This window comes from Passer domesticus, chromosome 2, assembly GCF_036417665.1.
Source record: "Passer domesticus isolate bPasDom1 chromosome 2, bPasDom1.hap1, whole genome shotgun sequence".
Lineage (NCBI taxonomy): Eukaryota > Metazoa > Chordata > Aves > Passeriformes > Passeridae > Passer > Passer domesticus.
Window position 1 is genome coordinate 63,800,598 of NC_087475.1, and position 16,993 is coordinate 63,817,590.

The following is a 16,993-nucleotide window of genomic DNA, read 5'->3' on the forward strand; positions in this document are numbered from 1 at the left end:
TAGTCCAAAGATTCCCTACCCTGGAAAAGGGTTCTTTTGCAGGGCTGGGGCCCATCACTGGTCCCTGTTGGTCTGACACATTGCTGCCCACGCAGACTCCAGGGTGGAACCTTGCTCCTCGTGTTACCACCAGATTTGGCTCTCTTCAAGTGCTCTTCTGTGTGCAGACCATGCAGACGAAGCTCCCAGTGTGACCCCTCACAGACTGTCTGGGCACCTCTGTGTGGGTCACTCTCACTTTGTCAAGGGCAGGCATTCCCCAGCAACACACCATGAGACACTTTTTCCTAGCACGGGCTGGAAGCCCAAAGTTCTCATGTGACTCCAGAGGCTGAGGCAATGGACACGTGTCTCTGTGTTAATCCAGCCCTGGAGACCAGCCCCACCCCAGGAGCTCAGAACACAGCCAAGCACCCTTCGGATTCAGGCTCCAAATCTCAGAGGATCAGACTTAAATGACTGGCTCTGAGGACTGCAAATAATGCTCCCTTATCGACCTGCAAGTGACCACTGCCAGCAAACCCCACCCGTGGGTTGGGGTGAGGCTCATGGCTGGGCTGGGGCTGGGGTTGCCAGAGCCCTGCCAATCAGGGCTGCAGACATGATGCTTCAGAGAGCATTGGCTTCGAAGGCAGTGCTCATCTCTCTCCATCTGCTGAAACAAGCTGGCAAAGGAGAGAAGGAATTTAGCACTGTATGGAATTTGGCTATCCAGAAAGGCAAGAGAGAAAAAACCCCAGAGACAGAAGTAAGGAGTGATCAGTAATCATGCCTTTAATAGCTTGTAAATAATTTTTTTTAAATTCCAGGCAACTAAGATGTGCATTTGTTGTGTGTATCTGACATCTGAAAAAAAACAAGACCACAATCGGTTCTGTTTCTTCCCTTTTCTAAAGCACATAAGTTAAAGTATCAGTCATCTCAATATACAACAGTTTAATGAAAGAAAAGGGCTTGCTCTGTTTTTACAATTCAGTGTCACCTGTTACCTGAAGCATTAGACAGACTTTTAGCTAGAGAACTTTCTTACAGCAAATAGGAAAACTCAGAACTTAGGCTGTCCAGAAAAATTCAAGAAATTTCCACTCCCTGCTCTCAAACTCCACTTCCTACTAAAGCATCAGAATAACATTTTCCTGTTAGAAAACAAAATACTCCAAAAACTCTTCAAACACACCAGGGAAACACTGTCTGTACCATAGAGCTTATTAAACTCAAAACACTAAAGGTGCAACAGCCTCCTCTTCCACAACTTAAATACAGAACCTGAATTCAGGTCAGGATGAACAAGGGCAGAAAATGCCAAAGTACAGGTGGCCTTTGGTGCCTGTTACTGCTCAGTGGCTTCCTGAGCTCAGTATCCAGTAAATGCTGTCAGCTGTGACAGCCCCTGCAGCCTCAGGGACCTCAGCCCACGCAGCAGATCTGGCTGAGGCCTTTTCATGATTTCCTTGCTGAACTTAGCTCAACCCCGCCTTGCACAGCCAGGATTGGAATTCATATGGAAAGACATTAAGGGCCCTCCTCTCACTCTGGTGCTGAGGCTCAGCCCTTGTCACAATTCAGCCAAGTAGCTCTGGTGACCACCCAATATTCTTGACCATGGATGGTTTCTGTAGGTGTCAGATCACTTTATCAGCCATACAGCATGGCCTTTGATGGAGGGGCGTTGCCCTTGCCTTTTCCCATTACGGGGCACATGAGCACCATGTCCATGGGGCTGCTCCTCATGACACTGCTGGGAGCTGGTAGGAAAAGCCTGTGCTCTAGCACAAGACAGATCACACAATGAAATGGGACTTAGGCAGAAACAGCTCAGATGGCTGATATATCCATCCATTCCCTAGCACTGAATAGAAAACCTCTGATCTAGGCGGGAAAAAAGGATGAAAGAACACAAAATGAAGCAAAAACGTGACCTTACTGCTTTTTCATCTTCCATAGTTTTGACTAAAGAACCTGACCTATAAGTGCAGCTAACTCCAGAGACCAATGTACTCTTTCACAGTCTTGTGTGTGTGCAGCACTAGAACCAAGTCACAACTACAGGTGTGAAGGAACAATGTCACAGTCCTCAGAAGACCTGCTCTGTGCACTTGCCAGTGCTTGAGTTTGCTGATAAAGTTAAGCAAAGAGGTTCATTCTTCTTGAGCACAAAAAAAATCTGTCAAACCAGCTTCTATTACAGAGATTCTAAACTGACATAAATAATTATAATCTTGATTAAAAATAATATATTATTCTAGATTTTTGGTTTTTTAGTTCTCATGTAAAATCCCTATACTCTTGACATCTAAGAACAAAGACAAAATAAAAACCAGGCACTTGCTGTGCCTTCTCAAGCACTATTGTGGTGTTTAAGGGACACAGAGGAATTTAACAACTGAGATTAATGCCTACAGTGGAAAACAAGAGGTGTTCTTCATGCCGTTGGCTTTTTCAAGTCTCGGATTTGCTTAATCAGGTAGTTCTTCTCATCAGTGAATTGTTCGTCGTCCGTCCTTTCTTTCTGGAAATTGCTCAGAAACTCAATTAGCTTGGGTTGGTTTTTCAACAGGATCTCCACAATAGGCTGTGTTTTGTTTGGACTGGCCACAAAAACCTAACATGCAAACAAAATCAGGCACAGAGAGACAGCAAGGGGGTGGGGACAGAGAGAGAGAGAGAGAGGGAAGCATCAGTCACAACATCCCCATAAGTTACTTTTTAACAAGGCTAGCAGGCAGATACTCTACTGCTACACACCTTGTCTGTGCCAAGGCAGTCAGACAGGAGTTCAAACATGTTGGTTCGACAGCAAACTGAACCAAAACTATGCCCGCATGTGGTATCACTTCCCTTTCACTTTGCTCTTTGGTGATAAAAACTTTTGACTGTAAATCCAGCTGTTGAGAGGGACTTATCAATTCTCAGCCTCTTCCCACCCACAAGACAAATACACAGAAATTAATTATCAGGAGAACAGAAACGCTTTGTGTCAGTATTGATATCATTTCCGTTTTAACCAGGCCTAAAATTAGACTTGCCAGCTTTGTTTCGGTTTGGAAAAATATGTCAGAGGCCTCACTTCCCTCTGCCTAATCCATTCATGGGAGCATGGAAACAGCAGCAGGAGCAGGGGGATTGTGGTGTGCCCAGCACCTTTGCAGCCCTTGCTGACCAGAGGAGGGTGACAATGCAGGAAGGTGACGTGAGACACAGATACTCACCTGGCACAGCCAGCCCAGCACTGTGGGCTTACTGGCCTTCTTCAATGCTCTGATTTTTCCCCCTGTAATCGCTAAAGCTGCACTTTTCCATCTCTGAACATGACCCCTCATGCCACAATGCTATTTCTTTAACATTTTCTCTGGGTTAAGTGCAAACCTAAGGCTGGTTGCAAAGGCCAGCGGTGAAAGACTCTTTCAGGGACCTCAGGATGCCACAGAGATGGGGCTCTCTTTTCTGGAATGTCGCTCAGGATGGGTCAGGGGCTCACAGTGGGAACACATGTGCAGTGCACCCCGGCCACCCCGTGGGCAGCTCCCACATCTGGAGCACACCAGGGTTACCATGGCTGGTCAACAAACAGCGCCTGAGTGCTTGTGCAACGACAGAAATAACTCCAGTTATTCTCTACCCGATGAGAAGAAATTAAGGATGGACAGAGCTGGAAAGCGTCCAGTTTCCCTCCAAGGCTGTCCAAGCCAGAATGAAAACAAACATCTGCTGACAGTACAGAATGGCATGTTGTCCTGCCGAGCACGGGCAGCACCACCACTGCTCCCAAGCTGGGGCTCTTCTGCAGGTCCTTCTGCCTCCCCTGAGGTTGTGCCCACAGGAAAACCTGGGCCACATCCAGCTGCACAGGGAGGAGCTGTGCTACCTGCTGAGAATCACGCACGCTGTCCTGGGGGCCTGTGCCACAGCCTCTTGTCCCTAAGACAACACCTGGTAAAGGCTGGGGCAGGGTACAGACTGCACCTACCATTAGGCTTCATACTCCAATATCAGAGGAGGTTATACCAAGTGGTGGGGAAAGTGCCACATCAGGGGAACACATGGAAGGAGTGGAGTTCAATACACACCAATAGTATCCCACTGAGCACTTCTGCCCAAACAGGAATCTTCAATTTTTCATTTCACAGAGGTGAGACAGAGCATCTGCTCTTAAACCCTGGCATCCTGATGCTAGAATAGTCTTAATCTCTGTCTGTGCTTTTGTCTCCTCTGGATCCCTCCTCCTCAGGCTTCTCCTAAAAGTCCCTGCTGCAATCTACTTTGCCCTCTGCTGTGCAGAAAGAGCTGCAACCTCTGCCATGCTGGGAGAACACTTCCCAAGTGCATTACAAAGTTTTCCTTGATCTGGTGTCCAGGCCATGGTCCCAGTGCTTATACACTATCTACAGTTATTCACACAGGCCTCCACCTTGCTCTTCTCTAATTACCCTGAGCCATTATTTTATATGGCTCCTTTTTATTCCCACATGCCACCTCAAACTTCTCACGTGCAGCACTAACAGCCCCCAAGGATCCCTTCTGAGCAGCCCCTTTCCTGCACAATGCCTGAAGTACTCACAGGGCAGCCTCGTACCAGGGACACATCTGCCTGTGGGTGGGATGGCCAGATCCCAGCCCTCACTACACCTGAGGCACTCTCAACAGCTGCAGCATCTGAAAGCAGCTTCTCCTCCTTTGCAAATTACTTTGATACACTGCTATTGACGCATTGGTTCCCCTTAGACTGGGAGAAAAAGGGTTTGGGGATGTAAATATGGACGTGCTTTACAGCTTTCCAGTCTGTGCTTTATCTACTTGAATCTTGAGATCTCCTGAGTATGGACATGTGGCTCTGGATGAGGCTGCAGCACTTCATGCTCTCAGCTGGAGCAGCCCCAGGATGCAGCTCCCTGTGTGCTGACCTACAGCAGGTGATCATGCTGATGGAAGCTGGATACTTCCAGGATTTGGACTATGATAAGCCCCCAGTCATCTGGATGAGCTGCCATGGGGAAAAGCAAGATGTAAGCCTACAGGTGGGGATTTACAGATCTTCATAAAAAAATTTATTTTGGAGTTCAGTTCACCCTTGGTGATGAGGAGAAGCCATCAAATACACTGGCAAGACCCTCATGTTCAGAAATCATCTGATGACAATGCAAATGGAAACCATCAAAGAAGGCCTGACCTTGAAGTGCTGAACATCTTCCTTCAATGAATATTAGGCCTCCCTAATATTTGTCTGAAGGGTGACTCTCAAAATGAAGAAATCTAAATAATTCTTGTTGTAAAAGCTCTCTGCTCTGCAAACAGAACTGGAGGGTTGGTGGTAAGCCTAGTAAATAGCATTTCACATTGGACCTACCACTGGTATTACCATAGCAAATAATAAAGAACTTAGTTTCATAGAAGCCATCACATCCTGTTTATTTTCCTGTTCAACTATTTATAGATTACAATCTTCCCCTTGCAAAACTGGCAAAGTGAACATTCAAACAAAGATCATCTCAACTGCCAGTCTTGCTCAGTGTCAACAGGGACTCGTAAAGAGAGAATGTTCAAGGACCAGAAAATTCCTGAAATGTTATTCAACACTTTGGCTAAGCAAACAAAATCAATTCTGTCAGTATCAACTGACCAGTTTCACAGAGCCCAGGAGCAGGATCACCACAAGACTTTATGTTAGAAAGGGTCTCCCTCATTCAGAACTCTGTGTTGGCATAGAGTAGGAGATCAGTCCCTAAAACCAGACACATTATTAATGCTATCTGGAACATTTCAACTAAAATGAAGTTGGATCAAACCACAGAGGACTTGGTTTCACCTGTGGTTTTATTATGAAAAGATATATGTTCTAGAGTACTAAATTCAGATAGATGAGAGAGATGGAGACCCAAAATAAAGACAGTACCCATTTAAAATTCCAACTCTAAATATAGCTGTCTCAAAACAGAAAAAGCTCCATTTCATGAGTATTTGTGAAAGACCTGGAATGAAAATCAACTCCAAAGCTTCAAAAGTTGTCCAAAGTGCAATAATTGTTATCTTCTCCATTAAAAGTATTTATGTATTTCTTTAAACAAATATTAAAATAACTTGATTAGAGAGTTTGACCTTATTTCCTCACAATTAATAACCAGGCATTACAACCTTCTGGGGCAAGACCAGAGCAAGAGCAATTACAGGATGCCCTGGACTGAGTATTTTAGGACTTGCTCTGGGGTCATGCACAATGTCACTGTCAGGACACTGCACACACAGAACACACACAGTTCATGCTGCTTTTAGCACAATGCTTCACATAATAATCCTTGTCCTTTAGATTATCCAGCTGAGAAACAGAGAGCACACATCCCTGCAAACACAGCCTCAGCTACGTACCAAGAGCAAACTGTCAGTATGGTCAAATTATGTGAGGCCATTTGCAGAGCGAGCTGCAGGAGGTAGCTAGTAATGTGCATGAAAGAGAATGGAAAAATGAAACTGAGGTCACAAAACACTGTGTACCCATTCTATTTTTAGATTTAAACAGTAAAATACATCTTGCTAAATGTCCCTTTAAGAGCAAAAAAGTCACATAATCCCAGCTCACTGCTACAGGGTATTTTCCTCAAAATTAGCAAATTGTGTTTGTGAAATCCAAGAGAGCTGTTCCTATCCTTTGTTTTTGAATATGTGAGGTTAGAGGAATCCCTGCACCACAGGCCTGAAAGATACAGCCTCCCCTACAGACAGGTGAACTCGAAGTAGGCTCCACTAATGGAGCACATCACAAACCCACCACAGGAGCTGGAGAGCCCTTCCCAACATTTGATCCCCAAAGTGTGTGCGCTCAAGACTGACGTCTCTCCACTGAAACCACTGCAAAGAGCCAGTGCCTCTCAAAGCCTACCACTCTAAGTGATCCCCTTGGATTTATTTATGAAGGAGGAGGGAAAAGGTGAGGTCTGTTAGCTTTTTCTCATGATTAAATACTGGGTAATCCTTATGCATACATTGCCTGGGACATCCAGTTTTACAAAGCAGCTGCAGACCTTTAGGATGGTGCTGCAAGGCACTTTTTCAGGTAAAAAAAAAAAGAGAAGGGACTGGAGTTAGGAGGAAGATCAATCATCTCCTAAGTGAAGAATGGAAAGAGTCACAGAAAGTGGGCACTCTGTCTTCATTTTCTCACTCACAGTAAATTGGATGAATTAAATATTCTCAGAGCTTGGGGGTATTTGAAAATTGGCATTTTCAACCACAAAATGTTCCTCCAAAATAAGTTTGTACTAGAAGTGCTCATCACTTTCATCTCTAGCTCACAGTTTCAAATCTCCAATAATTAGAAATTGCCTCAGGCAGTAAGAGTCACAAGCCTTTTTTTTGGGTCAGCTGGGGCACAGGAGCATTGGAATCTGGATGCTTACAAAACAAACACTTTTTCATTTCAACTGTGTCTAACTGGTGAAACATCTAGATCAGGTAATTTAAACCCAAATCTTTTGGCAGCTCAGACAGAGCAGCAAGTATCCACTTCTCAGCAGACCTTTGATTCCAAATCACTGTGGTTAGTCTACTGTAATTTCAGCCAGGACTGCATAGGTATTTTGCAAGCATAATTTAAAAATACAGGCACAGTTCAAAATTTATGAAATTAGAAGCTGAGGACAAGATTCCTCTCCCAGTTACATTAACATGGAATATTACAGCTGACAAGAGAACTGGGCTGAGGGACACAAACCCAAAAACAGGAGGCAGGGATGCTGTAGAACTGAGCACAAACAAACTTAAAGCCAGTGTTTAAATACATAAGGATTTCAGTAGTTCTCAAGAAGTTAGAATTCAATTTAAGATGTGAAATCAGAGGGAAAAGAGCTTCTCTGACCCTCTCTACAAAGCTAATTCACAAAGCAATTTCCTGTAACAAACCCTGTAAGGACCCTTCTGGGGAGGAGCTGGATGCTACTAGATCCAGGCAACCCTGCCTCCTGTTTCTGGGTTTGTGTCCCTCAGCCCAGTTCTCTTGTCAGCTGTAATATTCCATGTTAATGTAACTGGGAGAGGAATCTTGTCCTCAGCTTCTAATTTCAGGGATGCTGTAGAACTGAGCACAAACAAACTGGTTGCACTGGAAAAGACCAACGACATCCCATGGAGGTGTCTGAGGACAGAGTTTGGCCCTTTGAACTGAAGAGACACAACACCACTGTTGCTCATGGTTTGTTCTGCTGGCACTCTGAGGTCCAAGCTTTATGTCCACATGGCAGGAACTGCAAGTGGTCAAGCAAGGATGGGCCTGCAACATTCCCACTCTAACTGGAAATGGGATGCAGCATACTGGAAGGGAGGAATAGGAAGGCAAAATGGGAGAAACAGCAATGTGTGAAACTGTTGCATACTGGAATCCTTTTACATTATTCCAAGTCCTTTTGAATGTCTCCTAAAATAAGTGAAATCGGCCATTCCCAAGGCCTGGTCCATGCCTATTATTAATTCAGGAACAGCAACTCATGTCTTTCATAAATAAAAATCTTGCATTTATTCACAGAGTGGCTAAGAAACCCAAATCCTCTGATACCTTCTCTCCACTGGCATCTCAAAGGTTGCAAGTGCCTGGAGCCAGACTGCTGGCTTATCTTGGAGCCACACACCTCCTGATAAGGAGGAGGAGGAGGAGTACAAGTTACTCACAGTGGTTCAGTTGACTGGAGGAAGTCAGCAAGGGAACAGCTTACCAAGCTGCTTATTTCACAAAAGGAATTTTCTTTTAATCCTCCTTGAAGATTTTTTTTTCTTTTACAAAACTGAAAGCTTTTTGGAGAAGCTGCATATTCTCTAAGTCTCCACACTGAAGATCTGAAAGCTTTTTTTCCCAAATCAAAAATGGCAAAAGTACAAAATTTAACAAGTCACCCTGAATTTGTGGCGGGTGTTGTAACCTGTTTCCACAGTCATTTGGTGTTATCTGGTATCTTTCTTAGCCATCTTAGGGAAGGGATATCCTTAGAGGCTCAAAATTCCTTTTCTGATAATCATTAACAACTCTATTTATAGTTTGAAATTAACATGTTCATTCCAAATTGGAATTAGTTTTGCATAACAATCTGACTCACCCTCTGTTCCAGAGCAGAGAACTCTTTTGATAGGAAAATGGTAAATTTCTAACTTATTTTATTAACACTGATCATCATGAAAAAAGGGACACTGGCTGTGTCAGGTAATTGTTTAACACTGCATTAATGTCACTGCAAAATGATGGAAGGATAAAACTCATTTCAAGCTCAGATTAACCAAACCTTTAAAAGCATACTGTGCTTGCACTGATGCCCAGCACCAGCAACACCTACTTTTAATCTAAGGTAGAGTTTTAAGACCTTTTTTTCATCTTTCCCCAGAATCACATGGTAAAATGATTCAGGAGTGGGGAGAAGGTTCCCTGGATTCTACCTAGAAGTTGTGTATTTTGTTACCTGTAGCTTATGGCTACTTAACTGACTACCCCCAGCTCAAACCAAAATGATGCTGCTTTAGGTCTCACCTGAAAGCCCTTTTCAATTATGACACTCAAATACTGCAAGTGATTGTAAACCTCAACTTTGCCTTAATTTTCTGGACTTCCTTTTGTATACCTTGAAAAATATTTTTATGAGTAAAAGAGAAAGTCTGCCACATCTACAAGTCATACTGGCTCACCTTGAACACATGGAATGCTTCAAACTGAATGTTGGGGCTTTTATCTCGCAGCAAGTTCATCATCAGCTTCAGGTTTTCTGGTTTGCTGATGTATTTCGTCATGATGGCGAAGTTGTGTCGGTCCAGAATCAGTTCACCCAGAAGCTGTAAGCAAAATCAGAAAAATCATGTGCTCATCTTCTAAATACTACAGAGGGGGATCCTGCATATGGGCTGGGTGTAACAGGGGCTGGTGTGAGTAGCTGGGACAAAAGCAAGTGTCGACAAAGACACCCTAATTTCATTCCCATGTTACATTCACACCCTCCTCTGCTTCCATGTGCAGGCCATGTCACACTTGGTGCCTCAGACAGAGACTGCCACCTTACTGCCAAGCTCATTGTAGCCCATGTCCTGAACCAAAGCACAGATCTGAGCTCAGAGAAGTGACAGCACTCGTTCCATAGGAATGGCCCAGTGCTTCCCCAGAGGCCCAGGAGAGAAGACACAGTGAGCTCCTGTGCTTTTCAGGAAGAGCATCACAAGCCCTTAGTTCTGCTGTTGATAGAAAAATGGCTGCTCCATTGCCCTACATGCACCTTGATATTCTGCATAACACAGAGTAAAAGCTTAAGAGGAAAGTGCTCAGAGACTTTACCTTCAAAGACTGCCTCTTTGTTACATAATTCTCAGAATGAAGGAGTTTTTCATAGTCCTCAAATATCTAGAATAACAAGAAAAAACAAATGCATCAGATTCATGTCCACCCTTCCTTCTTTTGGTCCTTCTCACCCCAGAGGAGCAGCAGAGGCTGCAGCAGTGCCACCCTCTAGCACTTCACTGCAGTGCCAGGCCCAGCTCTTGTGGCCTTGGCTGGTTATCACACAGTGAGTGAACTAATGCCCAGGAACCCTCCTCTTCCAAGTGCTGCAGAGGGGGAATACCTCATATGGACTGGATGGAAGAGGGGCTGGTGTGAGCCAACTGGGACAGAAGTAAGCCAGTGCCTGGGCAGCCTTCTCTTACAGAAGGGTGACTCTGCTGCCAGGACATGTGGGTCCAGCACATAACTGGGAACATCGTGGTCATGCCTGGCTGTGTGACTCAGTGCAACACCCCAAAATGGTGATGGGACATCCCAAATGCTCCTTTTGTGAGGTGCCACCTCGCCTGCCTTCAGCACTGCCACTTGTTAAAGCTCTTTGCCCAGCAAGGGTCACTAGGAGCAAAGTGTGTGCTGGATTTTGCAGGGATGAATCAAGGGGATCTTGTGGTCAGGAAGACTGAGAGATAAGGCTGCAGAATGTTCTACTATCTACCAAACAAGCAGGAAAAATCAACACTGCTGTCCAATAGTCACAAAAAAAAAAAAACACACCCAAAAAAACCAAACCCAAAACAAATCCAAACCAACTTGCTTAGACAATTGATACTCAAAAATGTAAAACATCAGATAAATGTAGAATGGGGACTGTTCCAGTACAGTGCTCTAGTATTAAGGGAAAAGATTAGCAGAGACACTTATTTTGCTTCAGCTAAGCTGCATTAGTGACTCAGCAATAATAAGCCTGCTCTTTATTTAATCTTCATGGTAATCAGAATGAAAGAAATTTGTCTTTTCATTTTGGCAGTGAAATAAAGAACACCTCAGGTAACACAAAACCATGACCCATAGTTTAATTCCATGATCTGTACCAATCCAATTTTAGTTCAATCCAATGGAATTTTTCTGACCCACATTTGGTCCAAAAGGGAGCCAAAAAATCAAAGTGAAAAATAGCAACTAACCAAGGGACTAATTGCCTTAGGAAGGTAATAGGAATACTGAGACCTCACTCCCTCATTCAGGTGCATGTAATTTCCAGTAATGCTAAAACTTGTTTCAGTAACTCTTCTCTTCTGTCCCAAAGTAGAGTAAATAACTCCAGTATGGCCCTGTCAGTGCTGGGGTATCACAAAACTGTTTAAAACCATGCACAGGTTTTCTCCCATGATCTGTTTGCATGCAAAGTTTCAGTTCCATTCACACTTGAGGAGATCTGATGCACACGGCGAGGAACAAAACTTGCTCTTAACCTCTGAGTTCTCCTGAGACCTTGGCTGTGTCCCCAGCTGTGCAGAGGGGGTATCTGCATCTCACATGCCAGGTGTGGATTCTGCTCCAAAGCAGTGTTTGGTTTTGCAGTTCTATGTGAGGAGTTTATGCAGAGCACGAAACTCCCTGTGCATTTTTTTTTTCAGCCAAGCATAAACAGATTTTTTTAAAAGCCTTTCAGCATTGATACTTACTACATCATAATTTTGTTCCAGAAATTCTGCCACCAACAATTTGTGTCGCGTTAGCAGGTCCTGGGGAAGAACAGAGAAAGGTTACCTGAGAGAGCAAGTGCCTGTGATTGTCCCTGGATTCTCAAATGTATTTCAGCAGTTTTGAGTAGAAAGAATTTACAAGATGATTTCTATAGACAACACTGCATTCATTAAGTGGTGAGTAGGACTTTTAGGGGAGTTAATGTAATAATGCTAACAGAATCAAGACATACCTATTCTAATACTCTTTATTTCTGTTTCCCTCCCACTTTTTCTTGGTTTTGATAGGTCATAGTGCACAGTACTCACATTAAACAGGGATGGGCAAAAGGAAGAAAGAAAATTAACCCTTTATGGAGGATGAGCTTTGGTCTCCAAGCCAAAAGTGACCTACATGCTCCCCCAGAGCTGGGGATGATGGTAAGCCTGAACTGCTATTGCTCATCTCCAAGAATACAAAGAAAACTCAAATTCAAACACTGTCTATACACGTAGATATTTAATAATGAAAGCTAGGCACCAACTTAAGCTAAGCCATCCAGGCTCCCTCCTCCTCCACTCCCTTCCCTGGAAGGAGTCTCAGGTAAGTGGGATGAGTCTCTTCTGTAGAGCTTTTTCTGCCCAGGGTTGACTTTCTGACACAAAGCAGCAGCAGACCTTACAGACAGCTGGACAGACTGACTCCCATTCCAGAAGGCTAACTAATTCAAATTTAAATTAAAAGAACCTCTTCCCACAGAATGGTGATGTTGGTGCTCAGTGACAGAGAGGCAAATGTTCAGCTCCAGGAGAAACTGTCTTTTTACTGGATGAATAGCTATGAAATGAATGGCCAGTGTGAGGCATTTAAGTATGATTTTTATCTTACTGCTTCTTTTAAAATACAACATCGATCACAATAAATGCCTGATGAAGTCCATTCAAGTTGGTATTTTTCTGCTCTTTTTTATAATATTTTTCTTGGTTTCCCTACCCAGGCAGAGGCTGAAGCTGATGAGGAGCTCAAGCAGATGCACAGACACATCCTCACAAATAAAATAAATCCTTTACATACTAATCCTTTAATTTATTTTTACCATCAATTATAAGTGGAAAGCAGAGCACTACAAAATCCAGTGCCTATTTTAAATACATCCCTTCATTTAGCAGGACTGCAGTGACTGCACTTTTAAAGGCTGAGTGAAACACATGATTCAGGAGTTTTTATGCAGGGCACTTGGAGGCAAGTACAAGTCCTTCAATAGGGGGCACAAATGAAATATAATCCAAAATGAGTTTTCATAGGAAATGATGAGGAAGGATGGAGCAGCAGCATTCAGCCAGCACATTCCAACTGCTGCTTGCACCCTCCACAGATAGCTTATGTCTTGAAATACAAGCCTTCTTCCTCTTCATTTTTAACAGCTCTGTTTCCTATCCAGTGCACCTGTATAACTTTAATTAAGAAGTGCATCTTCAGATCATAATTCCACTGCTTCCCTACTATAAATATCCTCAGACTTTAAAGAACATTTAATTAAGCCCTCCTCTGGTGCACAGACTATCCAAGGCTTTCAGGTCTGAATCAGACACCCTGGTGGCAACTGCAAACCCAACATGGACACCCCAGAAATGGAAACATGAGTTCAGTATTCCAGCCAGCAAACAGTCACAGCACTTATTTTCCCAGTATTAGAAAAGAGGCAGCTCCATATTTCAGTCCCTTCCACATCACCTCTTGCTGTTCCAGCTGTTCAGAGTAGCAGACAAACAAGAGATGAAATGAGCAGCTGGCTTCTTTCCAGAACTGACCGTGTATCAGGTGCTGAGACAATTTCAAAAAGACCTAAAAATGGTGTTTATACATTTCCCCCGAGCATTTTAAAAGGTGAATTCTGTCCTTTGTCTGAGGATGAACTGCCCTCATACTCCTCTCTTTCCAGTGCATGTGAGGATGTAGAATCCTATTTTTAAATCCTGCTAAAAATACACTCAGTTCACAGGGGACAGAAGTACATTCTACAGCTGTAGATCTATGAACAACATCAATCTCTCTTCTTTTTGGAAGGGTTGTAGCAGTCTGCAGTCCCTGCCACAGCTTAATTGACCCTTATCCCCATCCTGCCTCCTGGCTGGGGTGAAGACTGTCCATCACCACCAACACACTCTGCTGTCCTGCTTAAGCAGGACCTGGGGAGAAGATGAAATTCTCTTCTGTCAGGCTGGGAACTGAGTCCAGAAGCACTTTTTCTGACCAGAAACAAATATTCTTCTGAGCATAGGGTAAAATGCTAGAAACAGAAGATTTAAATACCTCAGTTACGTTGCATTTTTATACCTTGTCTGTGTTTCTGTGCTACTTTGAATTTCATAACCTTTACCTAATGGACATCACAACAGTGAAACTTACAATAAGGGAAAGATGCTGCAGTTGATTAAGGGGTGATTTGAATTGCTAATCCTGCTCAAGTCATTACTGAAGAATGCAATGTTATCTCCATTATGCAAATCTTTATCCCATTCAGTAGTCTAGTAAACACCAGTAAAATGCCAGGCTTCAGTGTACGTAGAATCACTGAGCTGAACTCTAACATTCCTTACAATTACTCCTGAGGTCTATCTAATCATGTTTCTAATTAGCTTTGAAAGGAAAGAATAAACAATGTGTTTCTATGACAGCAGGGAGCTCAGTGATAGAAGAAAAAAAGGAGTTGGATCTATATTTAGAAGAGTCTTTTACTAAAAAGATTTTCCCTCAGCTTTCTTAAACTATTTTTCAGAAATAAAATAATCTTCCCTGTATGTGAAGTTCACAGGCATCAAATTTATTTTGGTTTTTTTGCTCAGAGACTGTACTAGCACCTGGTGGGAAGGATAATGGTCATGTACAAACTCAAGAAATTTGGCATCTTCACCCAGCCTCATTTTTAATACAACACAAACTACACAGAACACTCTACTCTACACTCTACAGAGCCCATGCAGTGCTTCCACTTACTTAGCTTTTAGCACACTGAACCATGGGTCACAAAAATAAGACTCTGAATACACTGTAAAACAATCAGCAGGCTTGGCATTAATCTATATTTGACTGCTGAACTCAGAAGAGACAGCAAGAATTACAATTATTTCAAATGCTAGTTTTAAATGATGCCTTCTATTCACTTGTATGGTCATGATGAGCAGTGGGTTTGTCGTGGGGAAGATAGGGAGAGAAAAAGGTTATGCATTTTACAAGAGCTGTAGGTAATACATGATTAATTTGAGTTTTAAATGGTAGCATAAAAGACTGAGTTATCAAGGTGAAGAGTGTTAATTAAATACAGATTTACATTTCTCTAAAGATTCTTGGCAGACCTGGTCGCTGTTGTGAATCGTGCTATAATCAGACCAAGGGTTAATTAATTATATTCTTTACTGAACAATAAAAAGCCACCCAGTTCAAAGCAACACAGTGCTCAGTGATGGCTTCTGATGGAGTGCTGCTTTTGACACAAAATGCATGTACTGAATAATTTACCTTGAATGTAGCAAAGGCATCAGAAGCAATATCAAATGTTGACATTTCCACATATTTAAAAAAGTCTCTGAACTGTTCTGAAAACAGTATGATTTTGGCCAAGGGTTCATGGCGGATACACTCTCTCAGCATAATTCCACAGCGTAAGGCAATATTTGGGGATTCATATCTGGAGAATGAAGAGAAAGAGAAAACATCAAAACATAGAAGAAAGAAGATAAACAGGCACCTTTCTAGCAACAGGGAATTTTGTTGCACAGGAAGCACCTGCCAGGAGGAACACCACACACTGAGGGCAGCTCCCAGCCAGTGCTGTACCCAGCTGCAGGACCTATTCCCAAGGCTCAGGAGCAGACACAGACAAGGCTGCCAGAATTTTTCATTGCAAACTTCTTTCTTCCCAAGACAAAACACATTTTGGTGTAAATCTGCACTACACCCCCTCTCTGTGAAAAGACCGTGGGGAGTGTGCAACATTTCAACAGAAATCCTTCACCCTTTTGGATCTGTGAGAAAGCACAGCCTGTACAATATAAAAACCTCCCTTTTCAGATTTAATTCTGAGCTCCTCAGTTTATCCAAGAAAACTGCAACACCTCATGACCATCCATCACCTCCTACTCCTCCTCTAGAGGACATCACTCTGGAGTATGAATGAGGAAGGTAGGAAGAGTCTCTCCAGGCAGTCTGCACAGGATTAAGCTTTCTATAGCTCTGAAATTTATTTTTTTTCTTCAACTTAAGAGGAGTTCTGCTCAATGCCTCTTCTGCAGAGGCTTTGGCTGTGCTAGGACACAAGCACCCATTCCTCAAGTAAAATCCTGTTGTGGCACATGAGGCACTGCAATAGCCAGGAGCCAGCACACGTCTCGCCCTTGGAGAGGAAGGAAGGGAGGGAGGGGGGAGGAAATTCAGATCATCTTCAATTTCTATTAAGTCTTGATTTCTTTAAAGCTGAAATTAATCTGAAACAAAACTGTTAGAAACACATGAAAAAACAAAAAGGATGAAATCCAACAGTCAAGAAGGATTTTAAATGAATTTTTTCCAGCATTCTGCCAGAAATCATGTGAAAGTGGTGAAGTCCAAGGGGACAGAAAGCACTCTCTGTTTCAATAAACTGGTTATACTATATCAGAACTGTGTATTATCACCCAGAGATATCAGCATCATTTTTCCTTTGCACAATTAATTCCTATCACTAGGCCAAAAGAAATACTTTTTTTTTTTAAAAAAGGAAGAAAAACACAAAATGCCATCTGTGCTGTAAGTGAGTGGGCCCTCAAATTTACCCCCAGCATGCAGTTTAAAAGAACAGTTGTGTTCTGCAAGCATACCAGAGCTGCATACTTCAACCTGCTGTCAACAATAGCTGGCTTAATGAAAATGGATTGCTATTCCAAACAGGCAAATGAAGCTTCCCACCCTCAAGGAAATGCACTCAAGCCTCTATTTGTTTTGGTTTGGGGAAGCATTTGCAAACTTGAATTTCTAACTCTTCAGACAGCAGAAATTCACTGATGTTTCCCATTGAGGCATCAGGTCCATTAA

General features: G+C 43.0%; 1 protein-coding gene across 5 annotated transcripts in view; it reads right to left on the bottom strand.

Annotated features, from left to right (window-relative positions):
• Positions 1 to 749: 749 nt before the first annotated feature.
• The window catches only part of CAB39L (calcium binding protein 39 like), a 59,212-nt gene continuing 42,968 nt past the window's right edge, over positions 750 to 16,993 (bottom strand). For all 5 annotated transcript variants that reach the window (XM_064408804.1, XM_064408803.1, XM_064408806.1 and 2 more), the window contains 5 exons: positions 15,443 to 15,611; positions 11,923 to 11,982; positions 10,292 to 10,357; positions 9,655 to 9,798; positions 750 to 2,602 (listed from right to left, as the gene is read on the bottom strand). In XM_064408804.1, the coding sequence (XP_064264874.1) occupies positions 2,423 to 2,602; positions 9,655 to 9,798; positions 10,292 to 10,357; positions 11,923 to 11,982; positions 15,443 to 15,611 (619 nt within the window). In that variant the 3' untranslated portion in view covers positions 750 to 2,422. The remainder of the gene's footprint in view (positions 2,603 to 9,654; positions 9,799 to 10,291; positions 10,358 to 11,922; positions 11,983 to 15,442; positions 15,612 to 16,993) is intronic.